Raw genomic sequence first — 16,753 nt, 5'->3', positions numbered from 1 at the left:
CTAGTATCTGTAGTGTGAGGCGGCTTGATGTACATCCCCTGGACATGACGCTAGTGTCACAATTGCCACAATTCAACCCTTGATGCTAAGTGCCCTGCAAGGAGGTGTTGGGTCCCATTTTTATAGTCATTGGCGCCCTCTAGCATCTCTATGTACGTGCCTGTGGTGCCCCATTTGACTTTTACAGATCCCATGCATTTGGTAGTATAAAAATAATGTTTCATATTTATGCTTGGAGTTTGTGCTCATCGGTCGTTGGCAACAGTGTAGTAACTGGTGCACACAGTGTATGGTCTAAAGCTCTGGTGTTAGTGCTATTGTGTAAAGTGGCTTTTATATTTTGGTTCTTTCCTATGCCTGTAGCAGTCGATGCCAAACTTTTCATGCAGGCTGCCAGCATACCGAGGAAGACACTCCCCAAATAGGCTATTTTAGCAGTGTGTATGTTATTTCAGCTTTTTTCGTGTTTGTCATTGTGAACCCTTTTGAAAGGACAGTTTTTTTTAAAGAACAACACAGTGAAAAATAAACCATACATATTAATATGGCTCTGTTGCACTTAATTATGTAATATACTCTAAATCAGCACTGAAACGCTTGCAATTGTAGCCCCCTATTTGGTCATAGTTGGTACCTTTATCTGAACTTTAAGACATATAAATGTATTTGAAAAGCCTCTGGTGAGGTTGCAAAACCTTTATTTTCATATGCAAATATTATGGAAAGGTTTCTGTGACATAGTTGCTACAGCTTGGCTCATGTTGGGTGGCATGGCATTGGTCCGATTGAAGTATTAATACAGTGCTGTCTACTTTTCCGTAAGGACCCCTTCGAAAAAACAAGTAGACCTCACTAAAATGGAGTGTGATGTCATCACATTTATACACAGGTGCTTCAAATACAGACTAAGTAGGCCCTATTTTAAACATCAAACAGATTATCCATTAGACCTTTTAGACATGACATTTGTTATGTAATCAAAATACCAGCTATAAACCTTTTACAAAAAATATTCTTAATCTTAATCATGCATTCACTCAAAATAAAACAATGACAATTGGCCCCTAAAAGGCATAATAGAGACATCAGAGACATTACCGTACTTGAAGGCTGAACAGACTGGATGCTTAACAGTAGAAGGTTAAATGCTCTTACACGATACAATTCTACTGATGAAGATAAGTATAGCCTATTAAGCAGCCATATTGGCAAGACATTGGGACACTTCATACTTCCTTCACAGGTGTTACCAATGATACTGGTTAAGGCTCTGTTCCAGTTAATGTAGCAGAACTCGTCCAGTGAGCCAACATGCACAATATCAGCACCCTGACTCTGACTAGATGGAACACAACCTTAGTTAGTGGAAGTACGAGGTGGCCCAATTCTTGACAATATGGTTGCTGTGTATAGAGCCTAAATATTACTGCTATCAATATATCCATCCTTAAATGCCATTTTGGTCTTAGGTAAGGTACTTTGAATTGCAATTGTGCATGAAATGTGATATACAAATTTGCCTCAATTGCCTCATCTGGTCATGTGTTCCCCCTAGGTTTTCTCCTTGCTCTCCCAACCTACACACACCTTTTCCTGAAAACTATGAATGATGGAGCCTGCACAAAAATAATCATTTCTGAAACTTAGTCTACGACTGAAATAATTGCATATCTGTATTATGTCAAATATGAGGATATATATATATATATATGAATACAAATAATCCTTTACGTATAGTGTATTTTATACTAAAATCAAAATATGTAAACAAACAACAAACATTTAGCAATTTAGAAATGATAAAAATGCAAAGATTATTTTCACACCTGAAAAGGAAACCCAAAACAATCCGTCTGTCTGTTTGTCTGTTTGTCTGTCTGTCTGTCTGTCTGTCTGTCTGTCTGTCTGTCTGTCTGTCTGTCTGTCTGTCTGTCTGTCTGTCTGTCTGTCTGTCTGTCTGTCTGTCTGTCTGTCTGTCTGTCAGTCAGTCAGTCAGTCACCTGGTAGATTAATATGCAGTAAAGTGTTGTTCTTCAACTTCAGGACTCTCCTGTTTTTTGGGTTGAGTCTTCCAGCGCAGTTGAAAGTTAGTTACTCCCTGGTTGGCTAGAGATTCACGTAACTGAAGAGGAATACAAGACATGAGAAGGTTTTTACTGCTGGCCTGCTAAAGTGCAGCTGTTGCTCTACATTTCCCACACATAGGGAAGTTTATAGGCTATGCTATAGAAATATTAATGTTTCATTTATATGCTTGGATCGATGTTACATTCATTGGCGACGGAGTAGTAACTGGTGCACACATGTTTCCAACTGATGTTTATGGAAAGTGTAATATTTTAGTTCTTTCCTGCCTGGACCAGTCGATGCCAAACTTTTCATTTACGCTGCCTGTAAACCTAGGAAGACACTCTTAAAGACACTTTTAAAGAACAACACAGTGGAAATTGACCCAAACATGCATACACACATTTGCATAAACTAGCACAGCATTCCACTCCCATGTTGATAAGACTTGAAAAATATCTCTTCAAGGTACGTTTAGATTTAGTAAATAAATGAATAAACAATTGAAGATCAATTTACGATAAAACTGAACATTCACAACTGTATGTTTGATAACACAAATATATTTACACGACTTACTACACCTACTAGTACTAAGTGTTGAGTGACGTGTTGCTGGACAAAAAAAATATGTCAAGTGACACTCAACACTTTTTCTCTGAATCATTAAAGAGCCTTAAGGGTTAATTACCTGTTGTAGGAGTTGTTCATTAATGTCTGGATTGGTCAGGTCAGCATCAGTCTGAATCTTAATCCTCATCACCTTCACTTCCTGAATATCTGCCTCACCCCGAGCACGCACGCACGCACGCACGCACGCACGCACGCACGCACGCACGCACGCACGCACGCACGCACGCACACACACACACACACACACACACACACACAAAATACAAAATACAAAATACAAAATAATACATAAAAAACATAGGACCTAACTAATAATGTTGATTTTTTTGGGGCTAAAAACGTAGTTGTGTTGTGGAGAAGACACTCACCTCTGTGGCAGAAAAACGCACCCTTTCTACTACAATCTACATCAGCCCAAAAAAACTGTGGGGAAATCACGGCTCCACAATGTTGCTTTCTGTCTTTATTATCGGGCTCGTTATCAGCCCAGTGTGTGAAGGAGAGGTTGCTCTGGTCAGACCATGTCCATGCTACTCTGTAAAGGCCGATCCATGGATTCGTATTTTTTTCAAATAAAGACACAACTTGGTTGTTCTCTTCAGCATTTTTGATAACAGCCAGGTCTGTGTAAAGATCTCTGCAGTATTGCTGGGCAGCCTTCCATGATAACTTCTTCATGACTAAAATATATTTCTGTTGGACCCCATTTGTATCTAGGGAAGAGAACAGTGAAATAGTGTCACTATGGACCAATATTGCTTGCAGACAAATGAGCGCATGCATTTAAAATCAATCTGTGTACATGTGCACAAGTACTTGTATTACAGACCGTGTGGGTAACACTTGCTATGCATTCCATGTACCTGATGCATTATAAACACAAGCTACATAATACGTTATAATCTGCTCATAAGCCTGTATAATCACAGTTATAAACGCTCATTAATACTCAAAATGCTTTATAACACATTATAAGCTTATTATAATGACTTATAAGTATAAAATATTATAATACTTCATAATTGCCAACAAACGTTTTTCCCATTGACGCAATCTGCGTATGTGTGCATGCATGTGTTCACAAGTGAATGCACACATGTACATGCCAGTCTGTGTGTTCAGTTTGTGTGTTGATCGTATACAGTGTAGACAATAAGTTCTTACCATAATAACAGACAAAACTTCTTTTGCCTTCACAGGGTTTATCATCCCAAAAACCATCCTGGCTGATTTTCACACAGAGTGATGTGGATACAGCATAATTTGGTTCGCTGGAACGCCAGTTATGATACTCTGTCCTGATCGGTGCGTCAACTGCTGACCATCTCCAAGAGTTGACATCATGGCCTATGGTTCCCTTCCAGGATTTGGGGTCATCATACAGTCCAAACCACAAACTGCCAGAGTTGACAGAGTTGACCGCTTTCAGACCCTCCACATCTTCCATGTTCTCTATGGTGGCCAGGTCAGTGTACTTCTCTCTGCAGTAGCTCTGAGCATCGTTCCAGGTCATTTCCAAGTTAACAAAGTGATACTCACGAAGCACACAGCAGGAGGGTATGTAGAATCCTGAAAGTCAAGAATAGTGGATTTAGAGTTTGATAGATGAATATTTATCTACACCCAGGGGCGTGCTGGGACCAAAATTCAGCTCTGGGATTTTCCGAACCGGCCCACCGTTTTGTTTTGTCAACGGGGGGGGGGCAACCCTATGTAAATTGCGCCACCCTATGTAAATTGTGTAAATTGCGCCACTGCTGATAAACGTCCCAGCCCAACAGTAATGTAACTAATAATTGGGCCGCGCGACCCGGAAATTACCTTAATAATCCTAAAACGGGAGCAAAAAACGGCCGTCTGGCGGCCCGTAAATGGCGCGGCCGTTCTGGAATTTTCCCGAATTTCCCAGTGGCCAGCACGTCCCTGTCTACACCATTGTGTTTTCACCCCTGTCCACCCCCGTCCATCCGTCTGTCTGTCTGTCTGTCTGTCTGTCTGTCTGTCTCTCTGTCTGTCTGTCTGTCTGTCTGTCTGTCTGTCTGTCTGTCTGTCTGTCTGTCTGTCTGTCTGTCTGTCTGTCTGTCTGTCTGTCTTTGAACAGCTAATCTCTGCCACCGCTGGACCGCTGGACGTAAACTTTGCATGCACACTCCCAGGAGGCTGTGGAAGAATATCTGCCCCATAATTTTTTCAATATTTTTCTTTTTAGACATTTTGTAGGGCTTCAAAAAGTCATTCTGTGCCATGTGTACCTACAGTACTTAAATCCAATTACCATGTCAATCTTTCTTTGATGTCCATATTGCTTATAGACATAAAGGAAAATGTAAATATTGTAGTTTAGCAAACAGCTGCCATGGCCTCGTTTGTTATGTTTTAGTACAAATGACCAATGCACTTAAAAAGTTAATTTGAGTGCCATAACCAAGAAATAACACACACTCCATGGTCTTACTGTACCTGAGAGGAGGATGATCAGAAGTAATTTATGATCCATAGCTTCTCTGTGGTGAAATAAACAACAGTTATCACCATATAAACACAGACAATTTTAATATGTTTGGGTACAATTTCATGAAGAAAACATCACCACATTACTTACTCATAGGAACAGAAACAATAAAATATCCTTTACGTGTGTGTGGACAAAAATTGTCAGAATTACTAATATTACTAATATTACTACTAATATTGACCTGCTTGCTCCTGTGGGGGAAATTTGGTTTTAGCTCAGCCCAGCTTTGTGGTGTACTGTAGATTAAAAATATATTGTTTTGATTTCTGCACCAAATTGACTTCCTTTTGATATAAGAGGACACTGGTGTACCAGTCTTCTAATCTAAACAACCACCTGTAGATAAATGAAAAATACACTCACCGTTTGAAAACTCAGTGTCTGATGTGGCGAGTGTTGAAGAACAGTTGGAGTAAATCTCTCAGAGCTGGTACCTTTACCTCAACTTTAAGCCTCTCGTGATGTTGCAAATGTTTATTTTCATATGCAAATAGTATGGAAACGTTTCAGTGACATTTTGATTGATAGATGCCACAGCTTGGCTCATGTTGGGTGCCGTGGCATTGGTCTGATGGCTCTTTATTCCGAAGCACATCATTATTAACTCTAACCCTAACCTCACACAAAAACGTTCTGCTTATTTAACTTTTTTTTAAGTGACATTGTCTTACGCAACATTACATTCCCTAAGTCATATATTCTTGACTTACGCTAAATTAAATGGTCTAGGTCACACTCTTGACATAGGTCATTATACTACTGGGGTGGGTACAGCATGATCTTTTCAAAAAATAAAAAGCCACAAAAAATGAATTACGCCATTATTTTAGGAAGGTGACGCAATCCTACCTACATATCATTTCAGGAATGTCAGTCAGTCAGTCATCACTCAGTCATCAGTCAGTGTGTCAATCTTGCTTGGTTCTCCTCAGTGGCTTAAGCAATTGCTCTGCACTTGCACATTGATTGATCATTATATGCACACCGTGAGGAAGCCCCTTTTTCTCTTCGCCACAATTCAACATGTTTATTACAGCGGAAATTCTGAGTTCGGCCCGGCTGATGGGACTGTCGTCATGGTTACAGCCCCCCCGCCTATGGGATGAATGATTGATGATGATTTTTCAAGGGTTGCCAGGTTTTGCGAGAGAAACAAGCAACTAGGTCATTTTTCAGATTGGCCTGTTATAGCGCCACCAGGAGGCCGATTTGTGCAAAATCAATTTTTTTATATTACTCCTACAGATTTTATCCAAACATCACGCAAATCATTACACATTATCTCTATAGTCATGTGATCAACACGGATCTGTCTGATTTTCCATATTCCATCCTGATTGGCTAAGGTTGGCTTCCAAAGTTTGCAGGATTGGTCCATTTTGAACTAAATGCCTCAAATCATGAACGCAGCTTGCAATTTCCGTGAAATGTCACACGCACATTCCCACTAGGCCGAGGAGGAAATGCCACTTGAAAATGTTCAAATCAGCCTCATGGTGGCGCTATAAAAGGCCAAATTGCGTTTTTAACTGTAACTGCACCGATCTGCGTGAAACTTTGCACGCATACTCCCTAGAGACCAAGGAAAAACATTTTTCACATTAGCCTTTTATAGCGCCACCAGGAGGCCGACTTATGTAAAATACATATTTTGAGATTAAGCCTTCAGATTTTATCCAAATGTCACGCAAATCGGTACACATGATCTCTATAGTCATGTGATCAAGATGGATCTGTTTGATTTTTCATATTCCATCCTGATTGGCTAACATTGACATCTAAAGTTTGCAGGAGTGGCCCGTTTTGAACAAAATGCCGCAAATCATGAACGCAGCGCCCGATTGCGGTGGAACTTTGCACGTACATTCGCACTACGTTGAAGAACAAACGCCACCCTTTTAACATTGCCCTATTATAGCGCCACCAGGAGGCCGATTTTTCTTTTTTATTTTACTCCTACAAATGTTGTCCAAACATCATGCAAATCAGTACACATTATCTCTATAGTCAAGTGATCAAGATGGTTCCGTACGATTTTTTATATTCCATCCTGACTGGCAAATTCTGAACATTGCTGGCCCACAATAACCTACCTGACCTGGCGGAGACCTGTGCTCCAAGGAGCACTTTTTCTATCTATCTATCTATCTATCTATCTATCTATCTATCTATCTATCTATCTATCTATCTATCTATCTATCTATCTATCTATCTATCTATCTATCTATCAATCTATCTATCCTTAATGCCCTTTTGGTGTTGTGTAAGGTACTTTGAATTGTAATTGTGCATGAAATGTGATATACAAATACATTTGCCTTGCCTTGTCTGGGTCATGTCCAGGCATGTCCTCTCCCTTCAGTCAGGTTCCCTGTTGTCACACCATCTTTCACTAGTAGTAGGGGGCACTAAGTGAAAAATCGTTACGCGGCGGATAAAAGCATGAAATTTGATACAGATGTCCCTTGGGTCATCTTAAAACATCCTAGAAGGGGTGCCCAAAAAAATCTTAAACAGGAAGTGAGTTATGGACAAAATCCAAAATGGCCACCTAAACTGTTGACCGTTGACTCAAAAGACACCAAAAGAATCTCCAAAAAGCATAAAATGTGGCACACATGTCCCTTGGGTCATCCTAAGACATCCTAGAAGGGGTGCCCAAAAAAATCTGAAACAGGAAGTGAGTTATTGACCAAATTGAAAATGGCTGCCTAGTGTTGTCGATTGACTCAAAAGACAACTAAAGAATCTCCAAAAAGTATAAAATGTGTCACACATGTCCCTTGGGTCATCCTAAGACATCCTAGAAGGGGTGCCCAAAAAAGTCTTCAACAGGAAGTGAGTTATTGACTAAATTGAAAATGGCCGCCTACAGTGTTGGCGATTGACTCAAAAAGCCTATAGAATCTCCAAAAAGCATACAATTTGGCACATATGTCCCTTGGGTCATCCTAACACATCCTAAAAGGGGTGCCCAAAATAATCTGAAACAGGAAGTGAGTTATTGACTAAATTGAAAATGGCCGCCTACAGTGTTGAAAGATGATGCAAGATACCTACAGAATCTCATAAAAGCATGAAATGTGGTACAAATGTCCCTTGGGTGATCTGAACGCATCCTACAAGGGGTGCCCAAAAAGGTTTTAAACAGGAAGTGACCGCCTAAAGCAGTTGACACAAAAGAAAACATAAAGGGACGTCATAAAAGTGTATAATTTGGTACGTACATTGAGTGCTTCTTAATATATCCTAGAAGGGGTTATTTATTTGTTTGTTTGCTTGTTTATTAAACTTTTTAGGAAGGGACCATGTTGAAGAAATTCTAAATGGCTGTTTAAACAGTTGACCATGGCAGTCTGCATATTATGCAGACCAATACGACAGGTTATGCAGTGCATAACCTGCCGTATTTTGTAGTCTACCTTCTGTTTTAATTTCTACATCACTTATTTATTTTACTTTCTGCATTATTTTTTTATTGTACTCTTTGAATCTTCTTTATTTATCTAACTCTCTGCATATTCTTATTTATTTTACTCTGCATCTTATCTTACTCTGCATATTCTTATTTTACTCTCTGCATCTTATTTATTTTGCACTCTACATCTTCTTGCTTGTTTTACACTATCTTCTCATGTATTTTCTTCTTGATCATTACTGTTTTTTTGTGATTAGTGTTTAGTAACTACATGTATTCATGTGTGCCATTTCGCAATTACCAGCACATTGGCATAATGCTCTGTAAGGTAACCCAGCATCCCGGCATCTACACTTTCTCGAACAGAAGGGCTCAGCTTTGCAGCCACACTTGAGTTCTCTACAAACTTAAGCAGCCTCTGGCAAGAGTGTCCATAAAGGTGTCCACGAATCAGCGACTTTAATCCATCCATATTTGTCAGGAGATGGTAGAGATTGCATAGCTTTCAGGCTTCTGGACCAAATGCCAGATTGGCTGCTCGATTTGAATATTGTAGCAGTGCAGCCCGTGTGGGAGGAGTGTTTTACATTGAGAGACTATTAAAACTTTTTTTGGCACCCATTAGGATGCATTCAGATCACCCAAGGGACATTTGTACCAAATGTCATGCTTTTATGAGATTATTTTTAATGAGTGTCTTTTGCATCATCTGTCAACACTGTACAAGGCCATTTTCAATTTAGTCAATAACTCACTTCCTGTTTCAGATAATTTCAGGCACCCCTTCTAGGATGTCTTAGGATGACCCAAGGGACATGTATGCCAAATTGTATGCTTTTATGAGATTCTTTAGTTGTCTTTTGAGTCAATCGACAACACTGTAAGCGGTAATTTTCAATTTTGTCAATGACTCACTTCCTGTTTAAGATTTTTTTGGGCACCCCTTCTGGGATGTCTTGGGATCACCCAAGGGACATGTATGCCAAATTGTATGCTTTTATGAGATTCTTTAGTTGTCTTTTGAGTCAATAGATAACACTGTAGGCGGCCATTTTCAATTTTGTCAATAACTCAGTTCCTGCTTAAGATCTTTTTGGGCACCCCTTCTAGGATGTCTTAGGATGACCAAAAGGACATGTGTGCCAAATTGTATGCTTTTATGAGATTCTTTAGTTGTCTTTTGAGTCAATCGACAACACTAGGCGGCCATTTTCAATTTAGTCAATAACTCACTTCCTGTTCGGATTCCTTTGGGCACCCCTTCTAGGATGTCTTAGGATGACCCAAGGAACATATGTGCCAAATTTCATGCTTTTTGGAGATTCTTTTGGTGTCTTTTGAGTCAACGGGCAACAGTTTAGGTGGCCATTTTTAATTTTGTCCATAACTCACTTCCTGTTTAAGATTTTTTTGGGCACCCCTTCTAGGATGTTTTAGGATGAGCCAAGGGACATCTGTATCAAATTTCATGCTTTTATCCGCCGCGTAACGATTTGGCCATTTTTTGTGCTTAGTACTGCCTACTATAGCAAAACTATGTAAGGGCCCTCTTGCGCGCCGCCTTACCCCTTATGCCTATATATTTTTTTTTTTTACTATTTTGAAAAACATTTTTAAATAGTTCAAATAGCCGATCTACAACCTCACAACTTGTCGATGTAGATTGGCTATTTTCACAATTTCAAAATGTTTTTCTAAATAGTAAAAATGGCCTATAAAGTTTAGGCATAATGGATAAGGCAGCGTGCGTAGGGTCCATATAGTGTTTTATCTCACTCACTCACACTAAATATCTTTGCCAAACTTAGCCAATCTTGAAGCTTGTAGAGCTGCTATTTTCGAGCTGCTATTTTCACATAATGTTCACCCCAGTATTAGCGTCCCAGGGATGCTTCAAGTGGTTAAACTGGTTAAACTATGTGGAATACAACGGGATGGAAACAAGCCCCCTGGGTCTTTTTGTGCTATCCTTTTGTCTTATTCTGTGTTATCCAAGTGGTTGATCAATGGAACTTTGGGGTTCCCCAGGGAAGCATACTAGGGTTGTTACTTTTCCTTCTATACATTAACGATGTGAAAGTAGCCTGCAACTGCAATGTGTTCTTGTTCTCTACTCTAGCTGGAGCCCTCATGCAATGCCATTTTGAATATGCTTAAACCTCTTGGATCTCCAAAACCTCAATATCACTATAAAAACTAAGTTTCAGACCTCCCAAAAAAAACGGATTCGACTACTACTCAGCCTTAAGCCCATGACCCAGCTAATTCCAACACTTTGCTAGCTCAGGGTGGAAGGTGTGTGTGTGTGTGTGTGTGTGTGTGTGTGTGTGTGTGTGTGTGTGTGTGTGCGTGTGCGTGTGCGTGTGCGTGTGCGTGTGGGTGTGGGTGTGGGTGTGGGTGTGTGTGTGTGTGTGTATGCATTTAGTGAGAAACGTCAAACTACACACATTCCGTACATGCATACATACCGTACACACATAGCATGTGAGGCAGTGCTGTATGATTGCTGTTTTATTTTATTTTTGTAGAAACTATGGAAAACATCTTATGAAATCTGACATTGCACGTTCTGCCTTAAATGAGGAATCATTCCCTCTTATTACATTCATTGAAATATTTCACAGCTGCATACTGTGGATTTACCCTATGCAAACTACCTCCCTCTTTGACTATGTCACTAGCACATACAGTAAGACTATATAGGGCCCTATTGTGTGTGCCGCCTTACCCCTTATGCCTAAACTTATTAGCCATATTTTACTATTTTGAGAAACATTTAAAAAAAGTTCAACTAACCGATCTACATCAACACGTTGTGAGCTTGTAGATCGGCTATTTGAACAATTTTTAAATTATTTTCAAAATAGTAAAAAATCCCGAAAAGGTTTAGGGATAAGGGGTAAGGCAGCGTGCAAGATAGGGCTGCACCTTATGTCTAACCTATGCTATGTGTATGCATGTACTTATCTTCTTTTTTTTTTCACCCCTATGTTTTGTACTTGCGTTCTCCCGCTCTTTGACCACCCCCCACCCCCAACCCCAAACCCTTTTTCTGAAAACTATTGTCATGCAATTCTGGATCAATCAGTAATCGATGAGGCAATAGGAGTCACAGACAATATTGTAGGTGGTGATGGTTAATTATGTTTTAATTGACATGATATCATGGGGAGAAGTACGTTAGACACACAGTCTGACACAGATCGGTAAGGTTTTTCTGCCAGCGATCACAGGGATCAGACCATAGTTATACTAGCTGCTACAAGGACAAGCTGAACCATAACAGATAGGCTGTAACTATAAAACAATAGCTATCAGGCCTAGCGGAGACATCTTGGCTCCAACAGGCTACCAAATATCATGTCATATCATAATGTATTATATAAGTACTAAAGTGATGGCAAAATATAAAGGTTAGATATAAACAATCATAAGAGCATAACATAATTTCTTCCTCACTACGAATGATGGAGCTTGCACAAAAATTATAATTTCTGAAACAGGCAACTAATGCCTAATTTATACTTACATGTAGTCTACGTCTAAAATAATTGCATATCAGTATTATGTCAAATATAAGGTCAGGTATGAACATTTTGTCAATAAAACATCAATCAATCAATAAAAGCATTGTAGTTTTGCAAACAGCTGTGTGTATCTTGTTATGTTTTAAATACAATGGCTATAAAAGGAAAATAAATATGAAAGTATTCTTTACGTACAGCTCTAAAAGCAAAATATGTAAACATATTTTCTTAGGGAAATTATCACAATTCAAAGACTATTTTCACCTGAAAAGGAAACCCAATCTATCTGTCTGTCAGTCAGTCAGTCAGTCAGTCAGTCAGTCAGTCAGTCAGTTAGTCAGTCAGTCAGTCAGTCACCTGGTACTAATATTATCCTTTAATAAGAAGGTGACCTATAGGCTTGTTGTGGAATTTGCAGTGAAGTGTTGTTCTTCAACTTCAGCCTCAGGACTCTCCTGTTTTGTGGGTTGAGTCTTCCAGCGCAGTTGAAAGTTAGTTACTCCCTGGTTGGCTAGAGATTCACGTAACTGAGGAGGAATAGAAGACATGAGGACCACATGGTCAATGTTGATGCAAATAACAGCAATTATTTGCACTGATTGTAAGCAATAATGCACAGCTAATGATGCAAACACAGTAAAACGCTGACTACTAAAGTTACCTGTCTTCCCCTCCCCCTTTCTCTTTCCCCCTCTCTCTATTTCTCTCTCTGTGTTCTCTGTATCTCTCCCTCTCCGCCCCCCCCTCTCTCTCTTCTCTCTCTGTCTATTTCTCTCTATATCTCTATCTGTGTTCTCTCTGTCTCTCCCTCCCCCCTCTCTTCTCTCTCTGTCTATGCTCTCTCTATCTCTCTCTCTCTCCATCTGTCTAGTTCTCGCTCTAATTCTCTCTCTCTCACGCTGAATTCCATAGTCGACATTGAGCGCGACAATAATAATATTACTAAGTATGTGCACAATAGCCAGCGGAAGTACATTTATATTAAGCATATCCTACATCAGCCATAGAACATGGGGAGGGGACTCATTGCGACTGCATTAAAAGTTGTAACGCTTGTTTGTACTCAACAATAATTAACTTGGGGTCAGCTAGTTGTCCTCTAGTTTCATATCCATTTGAAATGTAATGCCAGAAAACGCGCATTTAGTAAAATATCTTCACTTTCCCACGAGATTAAGACAGACCTCATTCTCTCCACCTCCTACAGGGAGCACATAATGGTATGGAGCACACAAGAGAGAGAGAGACTATGTGCTGGACAAGAGAAATATGTCACTCTTTTTCTTTGAATCATTAAACAGCCTTAAGAGTTGATTACCTGCTGTAGGAGTTGGTCATTAATTTCTGCATTTGACAGGTCCGCATCAGTGTGAATTTTCATCCTCATCACCTTCACCTGAATAGCTGCCACGGGCACACACGCACGCACGCACGCACGCACGCACGCACGCACGCACGCACGCACGCACGCACGCACACACACACACACACACACACACACACACACACACACACACACACACAAATTATGAAAAAAGCATAGGACCATACTGATGATGTTGATCTTTTGTGCAAAAAAACGTAGTCGTATTGTGGAGAAGACACTCACCTGTGTGGCAGAAAAACGCACGCTTTTGACTACATTCTATATCAGCCCAAGTTAACTGTGGGTAAAACATGGCAACACAATGTTGATTTCCGCCCCCCTGATTACCGGGCTGGGCTTTAGCCCAGTGTGTGAAGGAGAGGTTGCTCTGGTCAGACCATGTCCATGCTTCTCTGTAAAGGCCGATCCATGGATCATCTTTTCTTTGCACTAAAGACACAACTTGGTTGTTCTCTTCAGCATTTTTGATGACAGCCAGGTCTGTGTAACGATCTCTGCAGTATTGCTGGGCAGCCTTCCATGATGATGCCTTCTTGACTAAAATATATTTCTGTTGGACTCCATTATCTAGGGAAGAGAACAGTGAAACAGTGTCACTATAAGGACCAAATGCCTGCAGACCAATCATACACTTTTGTATGTAAAATCAATCTGTGTACAATGTGTGCACACGTGTGTGTTAAGTATGATTTCATTATTTTGATTGTATAGGCAATACGTTCTTACCATAATAACAGACAAAATGTCTTTCCTGTTCACAAGGATTATCACCCCAAAAACCATAAAGATTGATTAACACACAGAGCTGTGTTGCTTTACTATAATTTGGCTCGCCAGATCTCCAGTTATTATACTCTGTCCTGATCTGCACATCAACTGCTGACCATCTCCAAGAGTTGACATCATGGCCTATGGTTCCCTTCCAGGATTTGGGGTCATCATGCAGTCCAAACCATATCAAGTTGCCATCAGAGTTGACTGCTTTCAGACTCTCCACATCTTCCATGTTCTCTATGGTGGCCAGGTCAGTGTACTTCTCTCTGCAGTAGCTCTGAGCATCGCTCCAGGTCTTTTCCAAGTTAACAAAGTGATACTCACGAAGCACACAACAGGAGGGTATGTAGAATCCTGAAGGTCAAGAATAGCAGATTTAGAGCTGGATGAATACTTATCTCCACCATTGTGTTTTCACCCCTGTCCTTCCGTGTGTGTGTCTGTCTGTCTGTTTGTCTGTCTTTGAAAAGCTAATCTCTGGCACCGCTGGACAGATCGGCGTAAACTTTGCACACACACTCCCAGGAGGCCGTGGAAGAATGTCGGCTCAATGATGTCAAATATTTTTGTTACAATTCTTACAGATTTTGTCAAAAACTTTGTAGACATTTAGTAGGGCTTCAAAAAGTAATTCTGTGCCATGTGTACCTACAGTACTGAAATCCAATTACCATCTCAATCTTTATTTGATGTCCATATGTCCGTATAAAGGAAAATTTAAATGTATTTGTTTTAGAAAACAGCTGTCATGGCCTCATATGTTATGTTTGAATACAAATGGTCAATGCACTTAAAAAGTTTATTTGAGTGCCATAACCAAGAAATAACAACATGCACATTCCATGGTCTTACCTGAGAGGAGGATGATCAGAAGTAATTCATGATCCATAGCTTTTCTGAGAGGAAATAAACAACAGTTATCACCATATAAACACAGAAAATATCAATATCTTGTGAATTTGGTTTCAGCTCAACCCAGCTTTGTTGTGCACTACTGCAAATTCACAATATATTGTTTTGATATGTTCACCAAATTCTTCCTTTTGATATAAAAGGACACTGGTGTACCAGTCTTCTAACCAACCACCTGTAGATACATGAAAAATAAACTCACCGTTTGAAAACTCAGTGTCTGATGTTGTGAGTGTTGAAGAACTGTAGCTATGGAGTAAATCTCTCAGAGCTGGTACCTTTATCTGAACTTTAAGCCTCTTATTTTCATATGCAAATAGTATGGAAAAGTTTCAGTGACATTTTGATTAATAGTTGCCACAGCTTGGCTGATGTTGGGTAGCCTGGTAAACCCTCCCTCCGGAAATCTCATTTCTATTTGATTCCTGGAGTGAGTCTGGCATGAACCGCCTCTCTGCAATATTGGCTGTGTATGCCAAACGGCCGCGCCTATCAGCGTCGTCGCTCATTGTTCTGTGATTGACAGCTTACGTTGGCCAATCAGGTGGCGAGTTCGAGTGAGCCCAAAACACGAACGGCAGCCATCTTTTTCTTGTGCGGCCAATTCTCCGCTATTTTTTTACTTCAAAAAGCTCTCTAACTTCTATTTTGAGGCACGGAATTTACTTATAAGATATCGTTTGGATAGAATTTAGTTGTTTAACTTCATATATGTGGTCAATTAATCATGACAAAGCCTATTTAAAAAATAATAATTAGAGAACCGGTAGGGGCGGGCAGTGACACCATTGTACCCGAAAAAGGCAACCCATTTTGGGTATGGCTGTCTCAAAAGTCCCGTCGCGTCACATTAAGACTGGTGAACTGCTGATTGGCTGAAGGGGAAAAATTATCATTGGCTGAAGGGGTTGTCAGTCAACGGTATTACTCCCGCCCAACTCCAGCACAGCCAATATTGCAGACAGGCGGATCAGGCCAGACTCACTCCTGAAATGAAATGGAATTGAGATTTCCGGAGGGAGGGTTTACCAGGCTAGATGTTGGGTGCCATGGCATTGGTCTGATGGCTCGTTATTCCAAAGCATTTTATAAATTATTAACTCTAACCCTAACCTCATACAAAAACAATCTGACTATTGTTGTCTTCTTTTACTGCAAGTATTTATACAGTGCTGTTGTCCACGTTTCCACTAGGTAATACTGTACAATGGCATACGTCCTTAATGGAACAAACACAGATGTACAGTAGATATATTCTTAGTTCATGCATAATAGAGACATCAGTGGCAAGAACAAGGGGTCTTGGACCCCAAATAATGTTCTGGGAACACAAAGTGGTTTGGAAACCACATGATGGTAATTGGAGGCTGAAAAGATATGTGGAGACTGAACAGGAGAAGGTTAAATGCTCTTAAGATATTGGGCCACTTCTTACTTCCTTCACAGGTGTTACCAATGACACTATTTAAGGCTTTGTTTCATTCACTGTCAGATGAGAAATGTTGAATTATCGTACCAGA

General features: G+C 40.1%; 1 protein-coding gene across 1 annotated transcript; it reads right to left on the bottom strand.

The window, feature by feature from the left end:
* Positions 1-12,461: 12,461 nt before the first annotated feature.
* Positions 12,462-15,473, bottom strand: LOC308073538 (macrophage mannose receptor 1-like). Its single transcript, XM_080412475.1, has 6 exons — positions 15,436-15,473; positions 15,174-15,217; positions 14,274-14,675; positions 13,770-14,114; positions 13,479-13,564; positions 12,462-12,687 (listed from the first exon to the last, which is right to left on the bottom strand). Exons 2-6 carry the CDS (start codon positions 15,208-15,210, stop codon positions 12,553-12,555), a joined length of 1,005 nt encoding a protein of 334 aa, XP_080268601.1. The 5' UTR covers positions 15,211-15,217; positions 15,436-15,473; the 3' UTR covers positions 12,462-12,552.
* Between the last annotated feature and the right edge of the window lie 1,280 nt (positions 15,474-16,753).

This window comes from Gymnoscopelus braueri (genome assembly GCF_963280865.1).
Source record: "Gymnoscopelus braueri genome assembly, chromosome: 2".
NCBI classification, from domain to species: domain Eukaryota; kingdom Metazoa; phylum Chordata; class Actinopteri; order Myctophiformes; family Myctophidae; genus Gymnoscopelus; species Gymnoscopelus braueri.
The sequence above is the reverse complement of the archived record's forward strand: the minus strand, read 5'-3'. Positions and strand labels throughout refer to the sequence as shown.